This window comes from Ambystoma mexicanum, chromosome 1q, assembly GCF_040938575.1.
Source record: "Ambystoma mexicanum isolate Mex_15411 chromosome 1q, UKY_AmexF1_1, whole genome shotgun sequence".
In the NCBI taxonomy this organism is placed as follows: domain Eukaryota; kingdom Metazoa; phylum Chordata; class Amphibia; order Caudata; family Ambystomatidae; genus Ambystoma; species Ambystoma mexicanum.
The window spans coordinates 514,160,356-514,182,511 of NC_090922.1; the positions used below are offsets into that span (position 1 = coordinate 514,160,356).

General features: G+C 46.9%; 1 protein-coding gene across 6 annotated transcripts in view; it reads left to right on the forward strand.

The window, feature by feature from the left end:
- LOC138530346 (guanylate-binding protein 1-like) overlaps window positions 1-4,373 on the forward strand; it is a 112,387-nt gene extending 108,014 nt beyond the window's left edge. For all 6 annotated transcript variants that reach the window (XM_069640901.1, XM_069640904.1, XM_069640902.1 and 3 more), the window contains one exon: window positions 3,241-4,373. In XM_069640901.1, the coding sequence (XP_069497002.1) occupies window positions 3,241-3,632 (392 nt within the window). In that variant the 3' untranslated portion in view covers window positions 3,633-4,373. The remainder of the gene's footprint in view (window positions 1-3,240) is intronic.
- The last annotated feature ends 17,783 nt before the right edge of the window (window positions 4,374-22,156 follow it).

Below are 22,156 nucleotides of genomic sequence, written 5' to 3' on the forward strand. Positions count from 1 at the left end.
TGTCGTAAGGAAGAGGATACCGCGTTTCACCCGTCTATGTCCCACTTCCACTCCCTGAGGACCCCTCATCCTGGTGATCCTCCCTCACTAGTCCACTCCAGGAACTGTATCCAATAGCGATGCCCGTGTCCTGGCCACCTGGCTGACAGATCTCCGGGGACTAGTAAGTGAGACACCTTCAGGTTTCTCACATTTTTCAGAGGCGGAAAGAATTTGAGTTTCCATCCAGTTCCAGGCTTCCACCGGGTTGTTGAACGGGTGCACTGTCCCTTCGTAGTACACTTTCAGCTGCGCCGGGAAGAAGAGAGCGTACTTGACCCCCAGAGTCCCCAGATTTTTCTTGACAGAATCGAAGGACTGGTCAGCTCTCTGAACCTCCTTGGTATAGTCCGGGAAGAATCCGATCCTGGTGCCTTTGTAGGTTATTGGGCTTGGGCCCCTCGCTATCTGCAATAAGGTGTCTATGTCCCTATAATTTAGGAGCTTTGCAATAATAGTGCTCAGAAGCACCCCTCAGACAGGGCGGTCCGTTGAGATCCTGTGCGCTCTCTCGATGGAATAAAACTTTGATAGCTTCTTCGGGGCACAGAGGTCTGCCAATCACTGCTCCAGAAACAGTTCCATGCCAGGGCCCTCCTTTTCTCAAGCATCCCAAGAATGCATAGATTGTTGCGCTGTGATCTCCCCTCACTGTCTTCTGCCCTCTGCTCCAAGTGAGTGAGTTTCTGGTGTAGTGCAGCCATTTGCTTCTCCAGGTGTCTAAAAGCGTCTTCCGAGTCTGAAATACACGGTTTCTGCCACTGCAACTCTTGTGGCGAGCTTCCGCAGGTCCTGCCTCAGAAAGGATACTTCCAACGCTAGGCTTTCAGTTCTTTCTTCCATAGAGGTCCTGGATTCCCCTACGGCCCCCACAATGGCCTTGAGAGAGAGCCGGGAGTCCTTGGGGCCCTGTCTCCCGCCGCAAACCTGTTGGGTGTAGAGGATGGGGTGAGGGGGGACAGGACACTGTATATTGATCCATTTTGTTCCTGAACCCTACTTTTCTGGGTTTATCTTTAACCATGGCTACCAGTTTGGCCAGCCGCCTGCACAGACCTTCTTCCCTCCATGAACCCTCAACCTGTGCTCCCAGCTCGCGGCTCCCACCGTCGTCCTCCTCTTCTGGATCTGGGAGGTACCATCTGCAGCGTCGCTTGCCGCCTTGCACCACTCTCCTTTCTGGAACCACAGTTTAATCTTGCACTGCATCCAATGGCCCACTCTGGTGTTAAACAAATCTCTCCACTCCCACTGTCTGTTGGCCAAAGAACTTCACCCCTTGCTCCAGGGAGCCTTACCCACCAGATATGCACACCCTCATCTATCAAGTGCTGCTATGTGCCTGTGCACTGGCACCGGCGGGGCACCTTCTTCGACCATCGTTCATCCTTGTTGTCATCCAGCCTTCCCAGCCAATGTATAGTCTAGCCACCCTGAGAAAACCGCGTCCAAAACCTCCCTTCACCCGGGGTGTGTAGCAGCAATTGGGATGATGTGTGGCTAATAGCTTTGCTGTACACTTGGGTCTTTCTTGGCAGTCATACGCCTGTTGCTGCCAATTCCAAACCTCCCATTTCACACAAGCCAGCTCGCTGCAGTCTGTTTAAGTCCCTTTACACTGAGGCTGCGTATTAATGGAGATGATGAGTCTTCCACTGGGTCCTGCACTGTTACTACAGAAACTTCACTGCCGCCGCCCGGGCAGCATTAACAACAGTGCCTGTCGTGCCCACACCCGCTTTGTGCGCCGGTGTGCCCCGGGCTTCTCTGCCGATTTCTAACAGCAACCGCCACGGGCCCGGCTCCCTTTCCTCCGGTTGCTGACACTGCACAGCCAGACCGCAATGGGCTACGGTCTTTTTTCCACCCGCTGCGGCACTCCGTCCCCGCAGTCGCAGCGGTCTTCTCTGGCCTGGAGGCCCCAGTGCCTCCTGTCTCTACCTGTTCCTTGGTAAGGCCTGGGCCCTGCTATTTCCACAGGAGTCAGCCGTTCTCCGCGTGGACACCCGGGAGGCACCGCTGCACCCCCTGCCGGTCCTACTTGTTCTCCCCTCAGCAGAGTTACGAAGGAGCCCCGTGGTCTGGGGATCCGCAGCCTGCATCGCTATGCCGTCACCCTTGTGGTGACTTGCTGCTGTTTCTAAGATGGGATCTGGCCCACCATGCCACCGCCTTTTCACAGTGCAATACGTGGGTTTCCCGGCTCCGGTTTCACCAACAGAGCCCACCAGTCACGGCGGGGCTCTTCCGCAACCCGTAGATGCCAGTATCCACTCTGCCCTCACCGGGGAATCAGGATATTTATTGCAGGATGTCCGCGGCTGGAGCAGAGCTACAGAGGCTCACAACCTGATCCGCTCGCCGCTCCACAGTGCCCCCATGTTAGGACTTTTTAATGCATTTGATGCACAGAAATTTAGTATTAACATAGAATGAAACACTATGGGAAAAATAGTCAAGAACATATTACATTTACAAGCACTAGCATCCAAAAATACCTTGTGCTAGAAGATAATTTATTGGATAAAATCCACGACTGGCCACGATTTTTACTTTCCTTGACACCTTCCTGTAAGAAATATGCAGTTTGTAAGGCCTAAAATGCACGCAAGAGCATGTCCTCGGTAATAATACCAGCTTGTCTTCTCTAAAAGGTTCTGCTTTTGTTATGAGAGATATCAGATGTCGGTCAGACTCTCTCTTCTGTTCCTACAGACGGTTTGAAAATATGAACTGGACTATGTGAGCATAGCAATGCATACTGTAGATCATATTATCCCTTAGACATGTATCTCTGGCCTGGAGGCATTTATTGAGCATTTGCACTTTCACGATGGGCAGTGAAAAGAACTAATTTTACGTTGGTAGTTTATAGAAAAATAAATAAATGAATGAAAAATTACTGTTCATTAGTACTCAAGGCAATAGTCTTTATTATTACTCTCATTGCATTGTCCGTGTTAGAAAAATGCAAAGACTGTCACTGTTAGACTGTTTAATATGTCGTTCAGTAAGCAATTGTGCCTCAGCTCTTTGGTGAAGTGTGAACAAGCACTGCCATAATGCGCCTCTTTTCTTTTAATATTCTGTAGTTTGAGTATCAAACAACGCCAAACGTTTCTCTGAGTAACTGGAATCGCTCTGAATATTTTACTGTAGCCTCCCACTAAGTTTCTCCTGTCTTGTCTGTTTCATGCCCAGATGAAAAGGAGAGGGCAGCTCTGATGGAGCAAGAGAAAAAGGCAGCAGATGAGAGGAACCTGCAGGCTGAGCAGCTGCTGAAGGATCAGGAGCGCAGCCACCAGGAGAATATGGCGCAGATGCAGGCCAAGATGGTAGAGGAGGCTGAAAACATCAGGAAGGAGGCGGAGAAGGCGCTTGAAAGCAAGCTTAAGCTCCAAGAGGAGCTGATTGAAAAGGGCTTCCAAGATAAAGCAACGATGATGCAGAACGAGATAGCCAACTTGAGGAGCGAGGTCAACGAGAGTAAGAAAAAGGATCATATTCTGGGTATTGTGCGAAGTGTTGGTGAAGGGCTAGTGCATGCCTGCAAAATAGTGCGCATCTTCAAAAGCCCTAAAAAAATAAAGTAAGGAGTATCCTCGGGAAGTGATTGAAGCAGGGTCTCTTTGCTTCGCAACCTCCACTGGAAGGAGTTATCTTTCTCCAAATTCAGTCCCTTCACCAAACATTTCAGAAAAAGCAGCAGCTAGAATCGTGCCACCGTCCCTGTGTTATACGGAGCCGGAATACAGAAAGGATTCTACTCCCTTAAATATGTGTTTTATGCGATTGGTATGTAGACTTGCAATGGAGCATTCTAGATACGTGTTAGTGTAGAGTAAGCTGTATGATGGACCCGAACAACATTTCTGCTTTTGCCACTCTAATCTCCTCTTTTTCTCCAAAATGGTGTTTATTAAAAACATAATAATACTGAATAACATGATTACGTTTTGGACTCTTTTGTAGTATTCCCCCTGTAATCAGGTAATTTGAGATGCCTGGTTTTCTGGTCTCTGTGCACACATACATAATGCATGCACGCACACGGCTCTAAACACCCCAAATGAAGCAATTGCCATTTTTATGAGATCACATACTGAAAAACTAAGAAATGCCTTGTCTTCCTGCAGTCCCGAAATCCAGGTACTGATTTCTTAGCAAAATTTTGTAGAATTTAAATGTTTAGCCCAACATATGCCATTACTTATCCTTGTAGGTCATACATTTTGTTATAAGTCGTCATAGTGTTTAACACAATCTTTTGACCTGTAACATATTTAAAATCCATGATGGCTTCATGCTTAAGTAAAATTATTTTCTTGTCCGAACTTTCATGTGTTAAAATGTATTTCTTGTAAGTAAAACTGCAGTGGTGTTTATTTGTTTGGACGTATGGTTTGTGTTTAGTTACCTGCTCTGCTTTGGTGCCGTATTTGCAGACACAACATCCCAAATTCTCACCTCCTACTCCATTTTGGTTATCGTTGGAGAGTTTTTAACATTTGGGTCAACAACACCAACCGTCCTGTGGCCTACACTGTCATTGAAAACATGGACGCTCTTGACGTCAAACAGTACGCATTCCATAGGAGATGCGCTCAACCGGCTCCTTTGCCTTGTTAACAACCTCTCACACACTCCAATAGATAAATTACTTGGTCTGGCCACTTTTGCTTCCATTTCACGATATGCCTAATTTCAAGTTTGACAGCAATTCTGTGGTTTTTTTTTTCTTTTTTCTGTGGATTTAATGCCAAATGTATTTATTATTTTTTAATAAAAGAGTAATGCAAATATGATATAGGAACATTAACAGCTATCTACTCATGCATAAACATAATGTATCATGTTGGAAGAGAGTGAACAGATAGAAGAGCATGCTTACTCTCACAATTGTTGTGTCATAAATCACCAAAGTATCAACTGAAAAGTATATAGTAACCAAAAAGGATACACTTTGGTAGGGCTTTCCCGGATCCTATCTTCACACGACTTGATTGAAGGCAGGTCAAATTAGACCTTCCAAATGATTCAACTCTCTGACTGAATAAAACGGGCAGAGAGATGGATCACTGGAAAGGGCGTGGGAATTGTACAGGAAGTAAGCCTAAAATAGATAAGTATCATAAGACACTGTCCCAAATTAAATACTAAGAAACACAGAATTGGGATTAATCCAAACACTGACCTTAAGGCTAACTGAAGAATTCCAGGACAATATCTCGAAGAGTTCCAAGAGTTCAACAAACGACAAAGGAAGGGGAAGATTAGTAAGGGAGACTTATCCTGAACGGCACGAGGCTCTCGCTAGATACCGGGTTGGTGCACCACAGGGTAGCGTCCAATGTACTGTGCACATTCCCTTTCCAATAGTTCATGAAATACTTCCTTTCCCACAAAGAACAAAATAAGAATCTCACCTGTTGATTGTCACAGGTACCAAAAGTTCGAAGAGTTCAGAAAAACACGTACAGGATTGCACGCGACAGCATACACGCAGCCAAGCCAGCCGCGCCTGTAGACAGCGTTTCCGCGTGAAGAATCAGACACGCGAACAGGATTCACGCAGCTCTGGACAGCCGCGCTTGCAGACAGCGTCCGCCAGTAGATTTGGCACGCGAACAGGATTCACGCAGCTCAGGACAGCCGCGCTTGCAGACAGCGTCCGCGTGGAGATTTGGCATGCGAACAAGATTCACGCAGCTCAGGACAGCCGCGCTTGCAGACAGCATCCGTGTGGAAATTTGGCACGCGAACAGGATTCACGCAGCTCAGGACAGCCGCGCTTGCAGACAGCGTCCGCGTGGAGATTTGGCACGCGAACAGGATTCACGCAGCTCAGGACAGCCGCGCTTGCAGACAGCGTCCGCGTGTAGATTTGGCACGCGAACTGGATTCACGCAGCTCAGGACAGCCGCGCTTGCAGACAGCGTCCGCGTGGAGATTTGGCACGCGAACAGGATTCACGCAGCTCAGGACAGCCGCGCTTGCAGACAGCGTCCGCGTGGAGATTTGGCACGCGAACAGGATACACGCAACCCAGGAATTAGCGTGTGGAGGAAAACAAGCTCAAATTAGGCGAAATAAGTTTGCTGATAGGAATGCGAGAACGCAGGTCCGGGGTTCAGCTACAAATGCCAAAATTGACTTAATCAGAAGCAGCGAATGGAGTTTCCACGCTGCTTATGTACGAACTGCCGTGATACACGTGACGGACCTAAATCACGTGAAAATTAACAACGTGAAAAATGCAGACGTCGTTTTCCGGGCAATGTATCGAACAACCTCCATTTTGAGTAAAAAGGTCTACTGGTTCTGTGGGCGTATCTCATCTTGTATGGAGAAGTTGTTCCTGGTCCAGGGGTATGTCCGGCAGGCATGACAGTGCCACCCCCCCAAAGGAGCAGCTTCTCCCCTTTTCGAGTGGAATCGCTTTAATAAAGCAGGAGCATGAATGTTCAACAGAGGTTCCCAGGATCTATCCTCGGGACCATAACCTTTCCAATCTACCAGATAAAATGGTTTTCCAGACCGCAACCTCATGTCCAGAATGTCATGCACTTCATATTCGTCAGACCCTTTCACTGAAATAGCAAAAGGCCGTACAGGTAATCTAGTAGCATCCGAACACGGTTTGATGAGTGATACGTGGAAAACGGGATGCACTCGCCACCGTTGTGGCAAAGCTAAACGGACAGCAGCCGGATTTATAACTTGGAGAATTTCATATGGCCCAATGTATTTAGGCAACAATTTCCTTTTGCCGGGTATTCTCAAGTTTTTTGTGGACAGCCATACCTTCATTCCTGCTTTGTAGACAGGTGCAGGAATTCTATGAGCATCGGCATAGTACTTGTCTCGTTTTTTAGCTTGTTCCAATTGCTGCTCAACTTTTTTCTGTAGACTTTTAAGATCCCTAAAAGTACGTCCTGCTGCAGGAGTGTCCAAAGACAAACTGGAGTCAAAAGGAATGGAACGTGGGTGTTGCCCATACAAAGCATAGAAAGGTGAAGTACCTATAGCACTATGATAGGAATTGTTATAGGCGAACTCTGCTGCCGGCAACACATTGAGCCAATCTGACTGAAACTGCAAGCACAAACATCGCAGATATTGTTCCATAGTGCTATTGACTCTCTGTCTGTCCATCCGTTTGAGGGTGATAAGCACTAGACAACCTGTCATCAATTAATAAGGCCGAATTTAGTGCCTTCCAAAAACGTGACGCAAATTGTGATCCCCTGTCAGTGATGATCACTGAAGGTAGACCAAAAAACCGGAATATATGCCGGATGAATAGATCAGCCAGACCAGCAGCTGTTGGTACCCCAATACAGGGGATGAAAAGCGCCAATTTTGTAAAGTAGTCCACTACCACCCATATGGTATCGTAGCCTTTATTTCTTGGAAGTTCAACCACAAAATCCATTGATGTCATGTCCCATGGTTTTTTGGGAACTGGTAGAGACTGGAGTAACCCCACTGGTTTGCCAGGAGTAGTCTTGCATTGACTGCATACTGAACATGTTGAAACATAATTTATAACATCTTGTGTTATAGACGGCCACCAATACCATCTTTTCATAGTTCTAGAGTCTTCTTCTGTCCAGCATGGGCGGCAATCAAATAATCATGACCCCAACTGAGGGCTTTTTTCTGAATGGTATCAGTTGGTAGATAGAGTACTCCTTTTTTAAAAGGCAAACCATTGTATAAATCAATGTTCAATTCTTGGATCAATTGTGGATTTAGTTTCACCCACTCCTGTAATTCGTTTTTTAGAGACGGTTGTGCAGAACAACTACATATCACGTGATCTGCCAACAGCTTGTTTTGTACCGATGATTCTTCTTTCACCTCTTCACCGATACGAGACAAAGCATCAGATTTGACATGTTGTCTGGCAGGGCGATAAGTAATTTGAAAATCTTATTGAGCAAAGAACACATGCCATCTGGCCTGTCTAGCTGTGAGACATTTCATAGTTTTAAACGACTGAAGGTTTCTATGATCGGAATACACCATCACCTGATGTTTGGCCCCAAGAAGATGATGTCTCCACTCTCGGAAAGCATCTTTGATTGCAAGTAATTCACGCTCAGTGACAGTATAGTTCTGTTCATAAGGGGTAAGTTTACGTGAAAAGAAAGCAACTGGATGCTCCTCCTTAGTTTCTGCACAAACCTACGAGAGTACTGCTCCTGTAGCGACACTGGATGCGTCTGCTTCAACGATAAACTGACCATCCGGATCAGGATGCTGAAGTACAGGTGCGGTTGTAAATGCTTCTTTTAACTTCTCAAAGGAAGCTTGGGCATTTTGGTTCCAACAGAATGGAATTTTAGAGCTAGTTAAAGCTGTCAATGGGGCCACTGTTTTGGAAAAAGAACGAATAAATCTGCGATAGAAATTCGCAAATCCCAGAAATGACTGTAGTGACTTGACATTGTGTGGGATAGGCCAATTCAATATAGCTTTCACTTTAGAATGACTCATTCGAACACCATGATTGGTAATGTCATAACCCAGAAATTCCACTTCTTGTGTATGAAAAACACATTTCTCGGCTTTAACAAAAAGTTTATTCTCTCTAAGTCTTTGTAAGACAGCTGAGACGTGTTTAACATGTTCTGGAAAGGATGATGAATATATCAAAATGTCATCCAAGTAAATCACCACGAATTGATCCATCATATCTTTGAAGATATCGTTCATGAAGAACTGAAATGTGGCTGGCGCATTACAAAGACCAAAGGGCATCACTAAATATTCATAAAGTCCGTACCGCGTCTTAAAAGCGGTTGTAACGCTCACCTGATTCCCACGGAGGCGCTGGTCTAGGCAGGAAGGTGTCTGTGACTCGAAAAGTAATGTGCAGGACTCGATTGGCTTCTGGGGCTGAGCCTCTTCGCACTGTGTGTCGAACTCGAAGGGTGAGATTTCTGCAGGTGAAAGAATATATGGGGTTAAAGATCTGGGCAGTTGAGTGTCCTTCTCTCTCTCTCTCTCTCTCTCTCTCTCTTCTAAGCTTCTCCGTAGAGCCCCCAGGTCAACGTGCTCACCTTAGATAGGTGATGCTGGACTCTCCATCTGCGTCTGGTGCAGGGTGTCGTTGCCAGTTCCTTCACTGGGTGAAACGTAGGCCTCTTACCATCAGAGGATCGCAACCGCCGTTAACAGCACGAGCGGTGAGTTTCCGGACACCTTTTAGTTCATATAGTCTTTAGGTGCATGGACACGTAAGTATTGAACAGGGCTCGGAATAATGCTTTCTTCTATTTGTTTTGCAGGGCTCTTGTGATAGAAGATGGAATGAAGAGAGCCAAAGCTGGAGCCAGAGCCTTGGCAAGAAGCGCTTGGAAATGCGTAAGTAAATGCAAGCGCTTTAACTGTCTCTTTCCTTTACAGCTGTGAGTTTGTGCTGAAGAGATGCTGGAAAACGCCGGAGTAGTTGCAGGCGCTCTATTGTGGCGAGCGCGATGGGCGTAAGTAAATACCTGTCTAATGTCTCTTCTTTTGTCTTTCAGATGCTGGGTTGCAGCGTTGAAAACATCCGGAATTCGCGGATTGCCGGTAAGTAATAACTATGCTTTTGTCTCCACAGGCGGAGGTGCAGCGTGAAGAAATGGTCGCTGCCGATGGACCAGGTAAGGAATGCGTTGCATGTGAAGTCGCCGTGCTAACCTGTTGTTTCTTGTCTTTTACAGGCGCTGCTGAAGACTGGATACTGGAATGGTAAGTATTGTTCTTGCAGGTACAGGATCGGAAGAAGAAAAGCTGGAACAGACTCGGTGAGCATTCTGCTGCAGATGCAGAATAACGCGAAGCACGCTTCATCAATCGGGTGTGGTTTAAATAGCCTAGGAGTCTTCCTCCACGGCCCCGCCTAGGTAAGAAAAGAGTTCCTGTTCCAGAAGAGTTCCAGTGTTGTATCCAGGGCGTGGAGCTTGCCCCACCCATGTAAGAAAATAGTTCCGGCTTACAGAGGATTCCTATGTAGCTGGTAAGTAAGCAGCATGGTCTGCCGCAGGTAAGTCCACCCAAGCATCTTCACACATATTATGAGCCCGGCGCTTCCAGTGCCGGGACGATGGCTTTGATGAGCCTGGTGCCACCGGCGCCCGGACAAGGTCCAAAAGGTCCCAGTGGGGACCGGCTGGTGCCTAGGCTTAGGGGCCTGCTTCCAAGGACGTTGGGCTGGTCCTGGCTCCTTGGAAGCAGTGATCATGACAGCACCCCCCCTCAAGGCCCCTCCTAAGCGTGTCTTTTCCGGGGGTTTTGGCTTGTCGGGGTGATTCAGATGGAATTTCTTGACCAGACGAGGTGCGTGGACATATTCTGAGGGTTCCCAAGACCTTTCCTGGGGGCCGTATCCTTTCCAATCAACCAGGTAATATAATTTAGATTTGGAGATTTTGGAGTCTAGGATGTTCTTTACTTCGAATTCAAGTTCTCCTTCTACCAAAACAGGTTCTGGGAGTTCAGTCAATCGGGTTTCTGGTTGTACTGGTTTTAATAAGGAGACATGAAATACTGGATGTATTTTCATATGCGCAGGTAATTCCAATTTGACAGCCACCGGATTAACTATGGCAGAGATGAGATAGGGTCCAAGGTATCTCGGGATGAAGGTGCGGGGTCCTTTTAGAGGCAGGTGCTTAGTGGATAACCAGACCTGGTCTCCTACTGCGTAGTGAGGGGCCTCTTTACGGTGTCGATCTGCTCCTTTTTTGAATTGAGCTTTAGCTCTTTGCAGATGGGCAGTGGCTTCCTTAAAAGCACGAGTGATCTCCGAGTGCAAGTGATCCACAGCAGGTGTTTCGAATTCTTGGGGAGGATCCAGGTTAGAGGTTCTAGGATGGTGTCCGTATAATAGGAAGAAGGGAGTCTTCCCGGTTCCAGAATGAGTCGAATTGTTGTAAGCGTATTCAGCGATCCAAAGAATATCCTTCCAAGGGTTTTCAGTTTGTTGGAGCATGCAACGTAGATATTGCTCTAGAGTCCGATTTGTCCTCTCGGTTTGTCCGTCAGTTTGGGGATGGTGACTGGTTGAAAGTCTTACATCAATTTGAGCTAGACGACAGCAACTTCGCCAAAAGTGGGAGATGAATTGACTTCCCCTATCGGAGACCAAAACCGAGGGAAAACCGTGTAACCGAACAATGTTTTCTAAGAATTCTCGGGCCAATACTGAAGCTGAAGGTAGGCCCTTCAGGGGAACGAAGTGAGCCATCTTGGAGAATAGATCCACGACTACTAAAATGGTATTATACCCTGAGCATGGAGGTAAGTCCGTGATGAAATCCATGGACAGGGTATGCCATGGACAGGGAGGGATGTCTAATGGGTGTAATAGGCCGGCTGGTTTCTCCTTCTGACTTTTATTCTGGGCACACACACCGCAGGAGATTACAAAGTCTCTAATATCCTTCTTCCATGATGGCCACCAGAAATGTCTTTTGATCTTTTCCATGGTTTTGGTAATGCCAGGGTGACCCTCCATTAGAGAGTCGTGATAACAGGAGATTACTTGTTTTTGTATTTTCTCACAGGGCAAGTATAATCGTCCTCGGAAATATGGTCGGTCTTGATCCACTGAGAATTCTTTTCCCTTTAATTGCCAGTCCTGCAAATCGGCCGGGGTTAAGAGTGATTTGACTGTAGTCTTGATGTCTTCAAAGGATTGAGCGCTGACCAAACCCAAAATCCTTTGTTCTGGGATTATGGGTATTGGTTCTGGATTGGTCAAATGTTCATCTACTCCCATCCGGGAGAGAGCATCTGCTTTTCCGTTTTTACTGCCTGGTCGATAAGTAATTATAAAGTCAAACTCAGCCAGAAACAGAGCCCAGCGAAGCTGTCTGGAAGACTGAGCTTTGGCCGTCTTCAGATATTGTAAATTGCGGTGATCAGTCATTACGGTGACTGTGTGTCTGGCTCCCAAAAGATAATGCCGCCAGGCTTTAAAGGCCGATCTGATAGCTAAAAGTTCCTTGTCTGTAATTGAATAGTTGATCTCGGGAGCCGAGAATTTGCGGGACCAAAAGGCTACAGGATGTAATTGGTGTGTGACCGGATCTCTTTGTGATAAAACTGCCCCCATAGCAAGACTAGAAGCATCCGTTTCCACGATGTAGGGGAGTTCTGGGCGAGGATGTTTTAGAACAGGTGCAGAAATGAATTTAGCTTTTAAGTCCTGAAAAGCTTGTTCTGCTTCAGTAGACCACTCAAAACGTTTGTTCTTCTTTAACAGAGCGGTGATGGGCTGGACTATCCGAGAGAATTCAGGAATGAATCTGCGGTAAAATTTAGCGAAGCCTAACATGCTTTGAACTCCTTTTACAGAGGTTGGTGATGGCCACTTGATGATTGCATCGACTTTCTTTGAATCCATATGGACTCCGTTAGGTGACAATATGAATCCCAGGAACTCAACTTCAGTTACGTTGAAAACGCATTTTTCAAGCTTAGCAAAAAGGTTATGTTGACGCAATCTCTCGAGAACCTCTTTGACGTGTCTCTGGTGTTCCTCTTCAGATGATGAATAGACGAGGATGTCATCAATGTAGACAACAACACACACATCTATGAGTTCTCTAAGGACATCGTTCATAAAATACTGGAAAGCGGCAGGAGCGTTACAAAGTCCAAAGGGCATCACTTGATATTCGAACAGCCCATACTTGGTGCGGAAGGCCGTCTTCCATTCATCGCCCTCTTTTATTCGTACCAAGTGGTAGGCTCCTCTGAGATCCAACTTTGTATAAATACATGCGTCTTTGACTTGGTCCAGGAGTTCAGGGATCAAAGGTAACGGGTATCTGTTTTTAACGGTGATTTGATTCAGGGCGCGGTAATCTATGCAAGTCCTAAGGTCTCCTTCCTTTTTCAGAACGAAGAACAAAGCCGAGGAAGCTGGAGATTTTGAAGGACGGATAAACCCGTTAGCTAGGTATTGGTCCAGATATTGTCTGAGGTGAAGATTCTCTGGCTCGGTGAGGGCATAAATCCTACTGCAAGGAGGAGTTGTTCCGGGTATCAGATCTATTTGACAGTCGTAGGACCTATGAGGAGGCAGGGTGTTAGCTTGGTCCTTCCGAAAGACGTCTTGGAATTCCTGGTATTCGGGAGGTAATTTGGGAACCTCGGAAGAGATCGCTGCCAGTGAACATCAGGCCGAGGATAACAAGTGGTAAAACATTCTGGAAACTGAACCGTCTTTGCTCGCCAATCGATCTGAGGATTGTGCTTCTCTAACCAAGGAATTCCCAGAATGATCTGGAACTGAGGGGCCTTGATCACATCGAACACGATTTTCTCCCGGTGTCCATCTTGGCTCACTAACGTCACTTCTTGGGTGGCGTGCGTTACTGGTCCGGAGGCTATCTCCGTGCCATCCACTGTAGTAATGACGTCTTTTACTGCCTTAGGGACAAGAGGTAGATTCATCCTTGATACCATTTCACGGTCCACATAATTACCGATTGCTCCGCTGTCGATGTAAGCTTCAATTGCATGCAAACGATCCAGACGTTCTGGGCTAATGAGGACCATAGGCACCACGAAATGCGAGGTCACGGGACAGATTTTAACGCTCGGCAAGAGGACCTCTACACTTGTCGGGCTAGGTCGTTTCCCTGCTCAGAATTTTTGGTACAGGTATCTGCGGCTGCTACAACCTTCTTAGCTGGTTTCACTGGGCAGTCTCGAAGAAAGTGCCCCGAGTTTCCGCAATAGAGGCATAATTGCAGCTGTCTTCTTCTTTCCTGCTCCTTTTGAGTTAAAGGTCCTTTCATGCCCCCTATTTGCATGGGTTCCACAGTGTCAGCTCCCCTAGTAGAGATCTGTGGTTTAGAAAATACTCGGGTATCACATTTGGAACGATCAGCCTTCCTGTTCTGTAATCTGTGGTCCAATTGGACAACTAAGTCAATATAGTCTGAGCATTCTTGTGGAGGATTCACAATTTGAGCTAACACATCCTTGAGCTCTCCACGCAGGCCTCTGTAGAAAAGCGTTATTCTTTTATCCTCCGGCCATTGAGTTTCCACTATAAGTCTGTTGAATGAGGCAATATAAGTCAAGAGGTCTTGATTACCCTGTCGTAACGAAAGGAGTTCATTGTCCAAGGCCTGCCCTTGTGCATGTCTTGCGAACAGTTTCTCCATGCTGGACTGGAAGGCCTGAAAATCGTGAAGGACCGGATCATCCTGAGTGACCAAAGGGATCGACCAATCTGCGGCACTGCCACTGAGATAAGAAAGCACGAAAGCCACCTTGGTCTGGTCTGTTGGAAAGGCAGCTGGGCGACATAAGAAGTGTAGGCGGCACTGGTTGATAAACACTGCAAATTTCTTTGGGTCACCAGAAAAGCGTTCGGGTGGAGCCAAAGGCACATTACCGGGTAGATTGATTTGCACTGGATTTGAGGATGCTGAAGGATAACTTACTCCTGGAGCGGGCAAAGGAGTCTGTCCTGCCTGCGTTTGTAGTAATTGCCTAGCGAGGTCCTCCGTTCGCTCCTTGGATATTATCAGCTCTCTTCTCAAAGAGTTTGTTTCCTGACGAGCTGCATGTACCTCTGCTCTTAGTTCCCCAAGCAATTGGGCCAGTTGGTCTGTGTCCGAGGTTTCCATTGCGCCTGGGTAGGAGTTTTGTGGTGGGCTTCGCGTTCTGTAACGCTCACCTGATTCCCACGGAGGCGCTGGTCTAGGCAGGAAGGTGTCTGTGACTCGAAAAGTGATGTGCAGGACTCGATTGGCTTCTGGGGCTGAGCCTCTTCGCACTGTGTGTCGAACTCGAAGGGTGAGATTTCTGCAGGTGAAAGAATATATGGGGTTAAAGATCTGGGCAGTTGAGTGTCCTTCTCTCTCTCTCTCTCTCTCTCTTCTAAGCTTCTCCGTAGAGCCCCCAGGTCAACGTGCTCACCTTAGATAGGTGAATGCTGGACTCTCCATCTGCGTCTGGTGCAGGGTGCCGTTGCCAGTTCCTTCACTGGGTGAAACGTAGGCCTCTTACAATCAGAGGATCGCAACCGCCGTTAACAGCACGAGCGGTGAGTTTCCGGACACCTTTTAGTCCATATAGTCTTTAGGTGCGTGGACACGTAAGTATTGAACAGGGCTCGGAATAATGCTTTCTTCTATTTGTTTTGCAGGGCTCTTGTGATAGAAGATGGAATGAAGAGAGGCAAAGCTGGAGCCAGAGCCTTGGAAAGAAGCGCTTGGAAATGCGTAAGTAAATGCAAGCGCTTTAACTGTCTCTTTTCTTTACAGCTGTGAGTTCGTGCTGAAGAGATGCTGGAAAACGCCGGAGTAGTTGCAGGCGCTCTATTGTGGCGAGCGCGATGGGTGTAAGTAAATACCTGTCTAATGTCTCTTCTTTTGTCTTTCAGATGCTGGGTTGCAGCGTTGAAAACATCCGGAATTCGCGGATTGCCGGTAAGTAATAACTATGCTTTTGTCTCCACAGGCGGAGGTGCAGCGTGAAGAAATGGTCGCTGCCGATGGACCAGGTAAGGAATGCGTTGCATGTGAAGTCGCCGTGCTAACCTGTTGTTTCTTGTCTTTTACAGGCGCTGCTGAAGACTGGATACTGGAATGGTAAGTATTGTTCTTGCAGGTACAGGATCGGAAGAAGAAAAGCTGGAACAGACTCGGTGAGCGTTCTGCTGCAGATGCAGAATAACGCGAAGCACGCTTCATCAATCAGGTGTGGTTTAAATAGCCTAGGAGTGATGAGGCGTCTTCCTCCACGGCCCCGCCTAGGTAAGAAAAGAGTTCCTGTTCCAGAAGAGTTCCAGTGTTGTATCCAGGGCGTGGAGCTTGCCCCACCCAGGTAAGAAAATAGTTCCGGTTTACAGAGGATTCCTATGTAGCTGGTAAGTAAGCAGCATGGTCTGCCACAGGTAAGTCCACCCAAGCATCTTCACACATATTATGAGCCCGGCGCTTCCAGTGCCGGGACCGATGGCTTTAATGAGCCTGGTGCCACTGGCGCCAGGACAAGGTCCAAAAGGTCCCAGTGGGGACCGGCTGGTGCCTAGGCCTAGGCTTAGGGTTAGGGGCCTGCTTCCAAGGACGTTGGGCTGGTCCTGGCTCCTTGGAAGCAGTGATCATGACAGCGGTCTTCCATTCGTCTCCTTCACAAATGCGAACCAAATTGTAAGTGCCGCGCAAATCCAATTTAGAGAAGTACTTGGAAGTTCCTAATTGGTCTAACAGGACATTAATCAAAGGCAACGGATACTGATTCTTTATGGTGATGTCATTAATAGCCCTGTAATCAATGCAAGGCCTTAGGTCTCCTTCCTTCTTTGGAACAAAGAATAAAGGAGAAGCAGCCGGTGATTGAGATGGCCTTATGAATCCCATATCCAGAGTTTTATCGATATATTCTTTCAAGACAGCATCTTCTTTGAGAGTTAAAGAATAAACTCGACCAGTAGGAATTTTAGCTCCAGGAATTAATTCAATTGGACAATCATATTGCCTATTTGGAGGAAGCTGTTCTGCCTGACCTTTGTCAAACACATCAGCAAAATCTGCATATTCACTTGGTATATGCGTACCATTTTGATGTACCACATTGATAGCAGAGATCCCCTCAATAGAGGCCAACATATGGGATTTATTTGATAACACCTGGCTGGTAAAGCAATGTTCGTTACAAAAACTGAAGGATATTGGATCAATCCCGTAACCCAGTCTATTGCGGGATTATGAAGAGTCAACCAATTAAGTCCTAGTATAATTTGGTATTGAGGAGCCGCAATGACATCGAAGACTATTTCCTCCGAATGACCATTTGATAAAGTCATCTGAATAGGTACAGTCTCCTGAGTTACCATACCGGAAATCAAGATTGATCCATCCACTCTATTAACAGTTTTAGGTTTGTTCTTGTCTATAAGGGGTATAGAACATTTCTTGGCATATGTGATATCAATGTAATTATTAGTGGCTCCCGAGTCAACCATAGCCTTGGAAGCCAAGTCTTAATCATTGAAACGTAACATCATCTCAACAGCTATCGGTGCATGTGCTGGAATTATAATGGAGTCCGATGTAACACCCGACACAGGGACTCCTGCTACTGTCGAGTTTTGGCGTTTCCCGAAGGCTTATTTGATCTTTTAGGACATGCCGCCAATAAATGCTCGGAGGAACCGCAATACATACATAAGTTATTTCTCTTTCGGTTCTCTCTTTCGGCTTTAGACAACCGGCCTCTCACTGCGCCAATTTGCATTGGTTCAGGATCGTTCGAAGAATGTGCCGGTGGATCAGAACGAACTGATGCCGGAAGAAAAGGTTTTTTCTCTCCTTTTCGGGCATTTCTTCGGGCGTCAATTTGTAAAATTAAATCAAGAAATTCTGAAAAACCTGTAGGAACCACTGGAACCGTGGACAACGCGTCCTTGAGTTCTTCTGAAAGACCTTTGTAGAAAACAGCCGTCTTGTCTTCCGGCCATCGGGTTTCGGCCGTTAATTGGTTAAATCGCGCAATGTAAGCCAACAGAGGTTGAGTACCTTGTTTTAAATTCAACAACTCCAGATCTGTGGTTTGAGTAGCATAGCGCGTATCAAAGACTTTATTCATAGCCGCCAGAAGATCATCGCAATCGTACAACAAGGGGCTATTGGACTCCAATAAAGGATTTGCCCAAGCAGCAGCTGTACCCCCCAAATGAGAAAGCACGAATGCTGCTTTAGTAGTAAGATCAGGAAATGAATTAGGCCGGCAAAGGAAATGAAGTCGGCACTGATTAACCAAGGTTCTATAGGTTTTAGGATCACCTGTGAACCTTTCCGGAGGAGCCAAGGGAAACTGTGTGGGCATAACCACTTTAAGAGGTTCTTGTGATAATGATGGTGCCGTAGTCCCAGATCCAGATGCAATGGCTGCTGGAATCTGTACTCCCTGAGGAATGGCTTGCATGGCATCTTGCATAACATCCATTCGATGCCGTAGCATATCCTGTGCCGTAATCATTTCATTTCTCAAGTCAGAAATTAACTGAGTCAAAACGGTTATAGGATCCGTACCCTCCATGGCTTCTGATTCTGTCATAAATCACCAAAGTATCAACTGAAAAGGATATAGTAACCAAAAAGGATACACTTTGGTAGGGCTTTCCCGGATCCTATCTTCACACGACTTGATTGAAGGCAGGTCAAATTAGACCTTCCAAATGATACAACTCTCTGACTGAATAAAACAGGCAGAGAGATGGATCACTGGAAAGGGCGTGGGAATTGTACAGGAAGTAAGCCTAAAATAGATAAGTATCATAAGACACTGTCCCAAATTAAATACTAAGAAACAAAGAATTGGGATTAATCCAAACACTGACCTTAAGGCTAACTGAAGAATTCCAGGACAATATCTTGAAGAGTTCCAAGAATTGAACAAACGACAAAGGAAGGGGAAGATTAGTAAGGGAGACTTATCCCGAACGGCACGAGGCTCTCGCTAGATACCGGGTTGGTGCTCCACAGGGTAGCGTCCAATGTACTGTGCACATTCCCTTTCCAATAGTTCATGAAATACTTCCTTTCCCACAAAGAACAAAATAAGAATCTCACCTGTTGATTGTCACAGGTACCAAAAGTTTGAAGAGTTCAGAAAAACACGTACAGGATTGCACGTGACAGCATACACGCAGCCAAGCCAGCCGCGCCTGTAGACAGCGTTTCCGCGTGAAGAATCAGACACGCGAACAGGATTCACGCAGCTCTGGACAGCCGCGCTTGCAGACAGCGTCCGCGTGTAGATTTGGCACACGAACAGGATTCACGCAGCTCAGGACAGCCGCGCTTGCAGACAGCGTCCGCGTGGAGATTTGGCACGCGAACAAGATTCCCGCAGCTCAGGACAGCCGCGCTTGCAGACAGCGTCCGCGTGGAAATTTGGCACGCGAACAGGATTCACGCAGCTCAGGACAGCCGCGCTTGCAGACAGCGTCCGCGTGTAGATTTGGCACACGAACAGGATTCACGCAGCTCAGGACAGCCGCGCTTGCAGACCGCGTCCGCGTGGGGATTTGGCACGCGAACAGGATTCACGCAGCTCAGGACAGCCGCGCTTGCAGACAGTGTCCGCGTGTAGATTTGGCACGCGAACAGGATTCACGCAGCTCAGGACAGCCGCGCTTGCAGACAGCGTCCGCGTGGAGATTTGGCACGCGAACAGGATTCACGCAGCTCAGGACAGCCGCGCTTGCAGACAGTGTCCGCGTGGAGATTTGGCACGCGAACAGGATACACGCAACCCAGGAATTAGCGTGTGGAGGAAAACAAGCTCAAATTAGGCCAAAGAGGTTTGCTGACAGGAATGCGAGAACGCAGGTCCGGGGTTCAGCTACAAACGCCAAAATTGACTTAATCAGAAGCAGCGAATGGAGTTTCCACGCTGCTTATGTACGCACTGCCGTGATACACATGACGGACCTAAATCACGTGAAAATTAACGACGTGAAAAATGCAGACGTCGTTTTCCGGGCAATGTATCGAACAACCTCCATTTTGAGTAAAAAGGTCTACTGGTTCTGTGGGCGTATCTCATCTTTTATGGAGTTGTTGTTCCTGGTCCAGGGGTATGTCCGGCAGGCATGACAGTTGTGCAGTGTAAAGTGTCCAAAACAAAATTATGATAACTGATTTGATTCTTGCTTATTCTTGTCTGTTTGCCAGAGTGTATGAATTTAATGATGTACTTGTTTAATTTATTTTCAATTTTAAGATACTATGTTGCAAAGTTGATTTATATCAGCTATATCAATAAAAAAATGGATTATTTCCGCCACTCAGTCTGTTGGATTTGCCACCAGATTCCAAGTGGTGATAAGGAAGAGTTGACCTAAATTTGTGGAGTCCTTAGAACTACATGGGAATTTCTGTAGATTTATCACAAGCAATAATTCTGCTGAAGCAAATCCAGGGATTTCCTGCGGTTTCCCCTCTAGCCCTGTGCTGCTGAGGAATCCGCTACTTCGCTTTCGGTCTCGGAATTCGGGGGTGCAGTATATTGGCAGTAATTAAAGTGGTGGTGACGGAATAACTCCCAACAATTTACTACATTGCGTAACTTGTAATGAGGCCCAAAATGGTCCCCATCAGCCACATGTTTTCTTACCCCCCCCCCCCCACCCAAAGGCCAGCATTGGTTATATCATCCAGTGCCTGGAAGTCTCTACGCACTCCCAAGATCCGCTCGTGTCTGAAAGTGACCCGAGCATGCCTTTTGATCCCTGTCGTTTCCAGCTTGTCCTCCCTTCATACCGTCCTCTCTGCTCCTTCAACCAGGTTACAACCTCAACAAACCCAAACTTTACAGCAAGAAGGACCTAGCCCAATGATTTGCTCCTGACATCCACCAATTGAAGCAACCGCTGCGCACCTTAAAGTGCACTTGGCATACATTTTAAGAACACCCCAGCAAAACTAGCCCACCTTTCCCTATTGTGGGGGTATGGTGAAAGATTATTCTTCTTCCCCAATCAAAATGTTTTCGGTAGGGTATGTCCTCAGTCCTTTCAAACTTGAGGCTTTAAACAAGTTGAAGCTAGGGGTTTTGTTGCAGGTTTACTATTGGCTCACATTTCTGTCTTTCCATCACCACTTTAGAATTCTGTGAATGGAGACCGAACAGCCTAATAGTCCAAATCTGTACTTAGTTCTATTTGACTTGGTGATTGTAGCGTGATTTTGGCCTTCTGGCACATGGGTGAGGACCAAATCATATTGCAACAATTGAAGTCCAAATACTACCACTGACAAAACGCTGGGCCATTAGGTTAGTGTGACAGATGGACTTAATAACTTGCAGAGTATCAAGAAAGATTCAAGGGTTTTATAACAAAAAAACAGAGTAAGGGGTTTTGACTGATCTCTTCATCAATGGTATGAAGACAGGCTCTCTCTCTCTCTCTCTCTCTCTCTCTCTTTTTTTTTTCTCTCTCTCTCTCTCTCTCTCACACACTCTCCTGTTTAACATTCTGTCTTACCCCATTGTGATGATGTAACTGCAAATGCCTTCTTCATCTAAATCTTTCTCATAACAATCTAGGTCATCCCTCCTCTAATTTCCCCAATCGCATGTAACATAAGGGTTTGTGCTTCCAGAGACTCAAGCCCCACTGGGTCTTCTCCTACCTCGCTCTGATGTTCCTTGCTCTATACGTCTCTATCACTCTCCTTATCTCCTCCCGACGACTTCACCCACCATCTCTCCTCGCACTCCTTGGCACTTCCTTCTCTCTTCTGCTTCACTCCACCCTCTGATCTTCCTCTCCCTTCTCCATACCCTTACTACTCTTCCCTGTCCACACCACTACTACTCTCCCCCGTCCACACTAATACTACAGGGGATTATACAATTACTGTGCCGTGTTATTTTGTTTTACTTTGTCCCCTTTTACACCCCATATATATGTGAGGGAATAGGTAGAATATATGATGCATGTAAGGTGGCTTTGTGGGGTCTCCCGCTGCATATATAGGGGGTGTAAAAGGGATCAAGGAGTGGTGCATTAAACACGGCACAGTAATCACATAGAGCCCTACTACAGTCCCCACAACACCCAATAAAGCCCTCTTCTCAACTCTCACTGCACCTCTCTTCTCACACCCCCTACTCCGGGATATGGTGCCCTGCTCACCCTTCCAGATATATACTGCCCTGTTCAATCCCACTGTTCACACGCCTCTCACTTCTCACCTGCAGCCTTCTCGTCACACCCCACTCCTACACCTCTCTCTACTATCCTTACTCGATCTCACCACCCGCTCACTTTCACTTCCTTTCTCTTTGGTGTCTTTGTCTCCTCATCGCACCTTGGCGGTCCCAGCACCATTGGAGACCCGGCGAAGGACTTCTCTTAAACATGGCCGCCCGCGCAGCATCTGCCTCAGCTGATTCTGTAGGGATGAGTCTCACACTGATTGGCTACTCCACAGCATTTCCTGCAAGAGGGTGAAGGAGCCGGAAAGCGAGCGCAGGCCCCCTCAAGGAGCATCTCTAAGGGCCAAGTCCCTCACTGTCTCGTCCTGTCCGTGCCTGTGAGGACTGTGAGGGCACCGCCGCCTACCCTGTACTGACTGCCATCTTC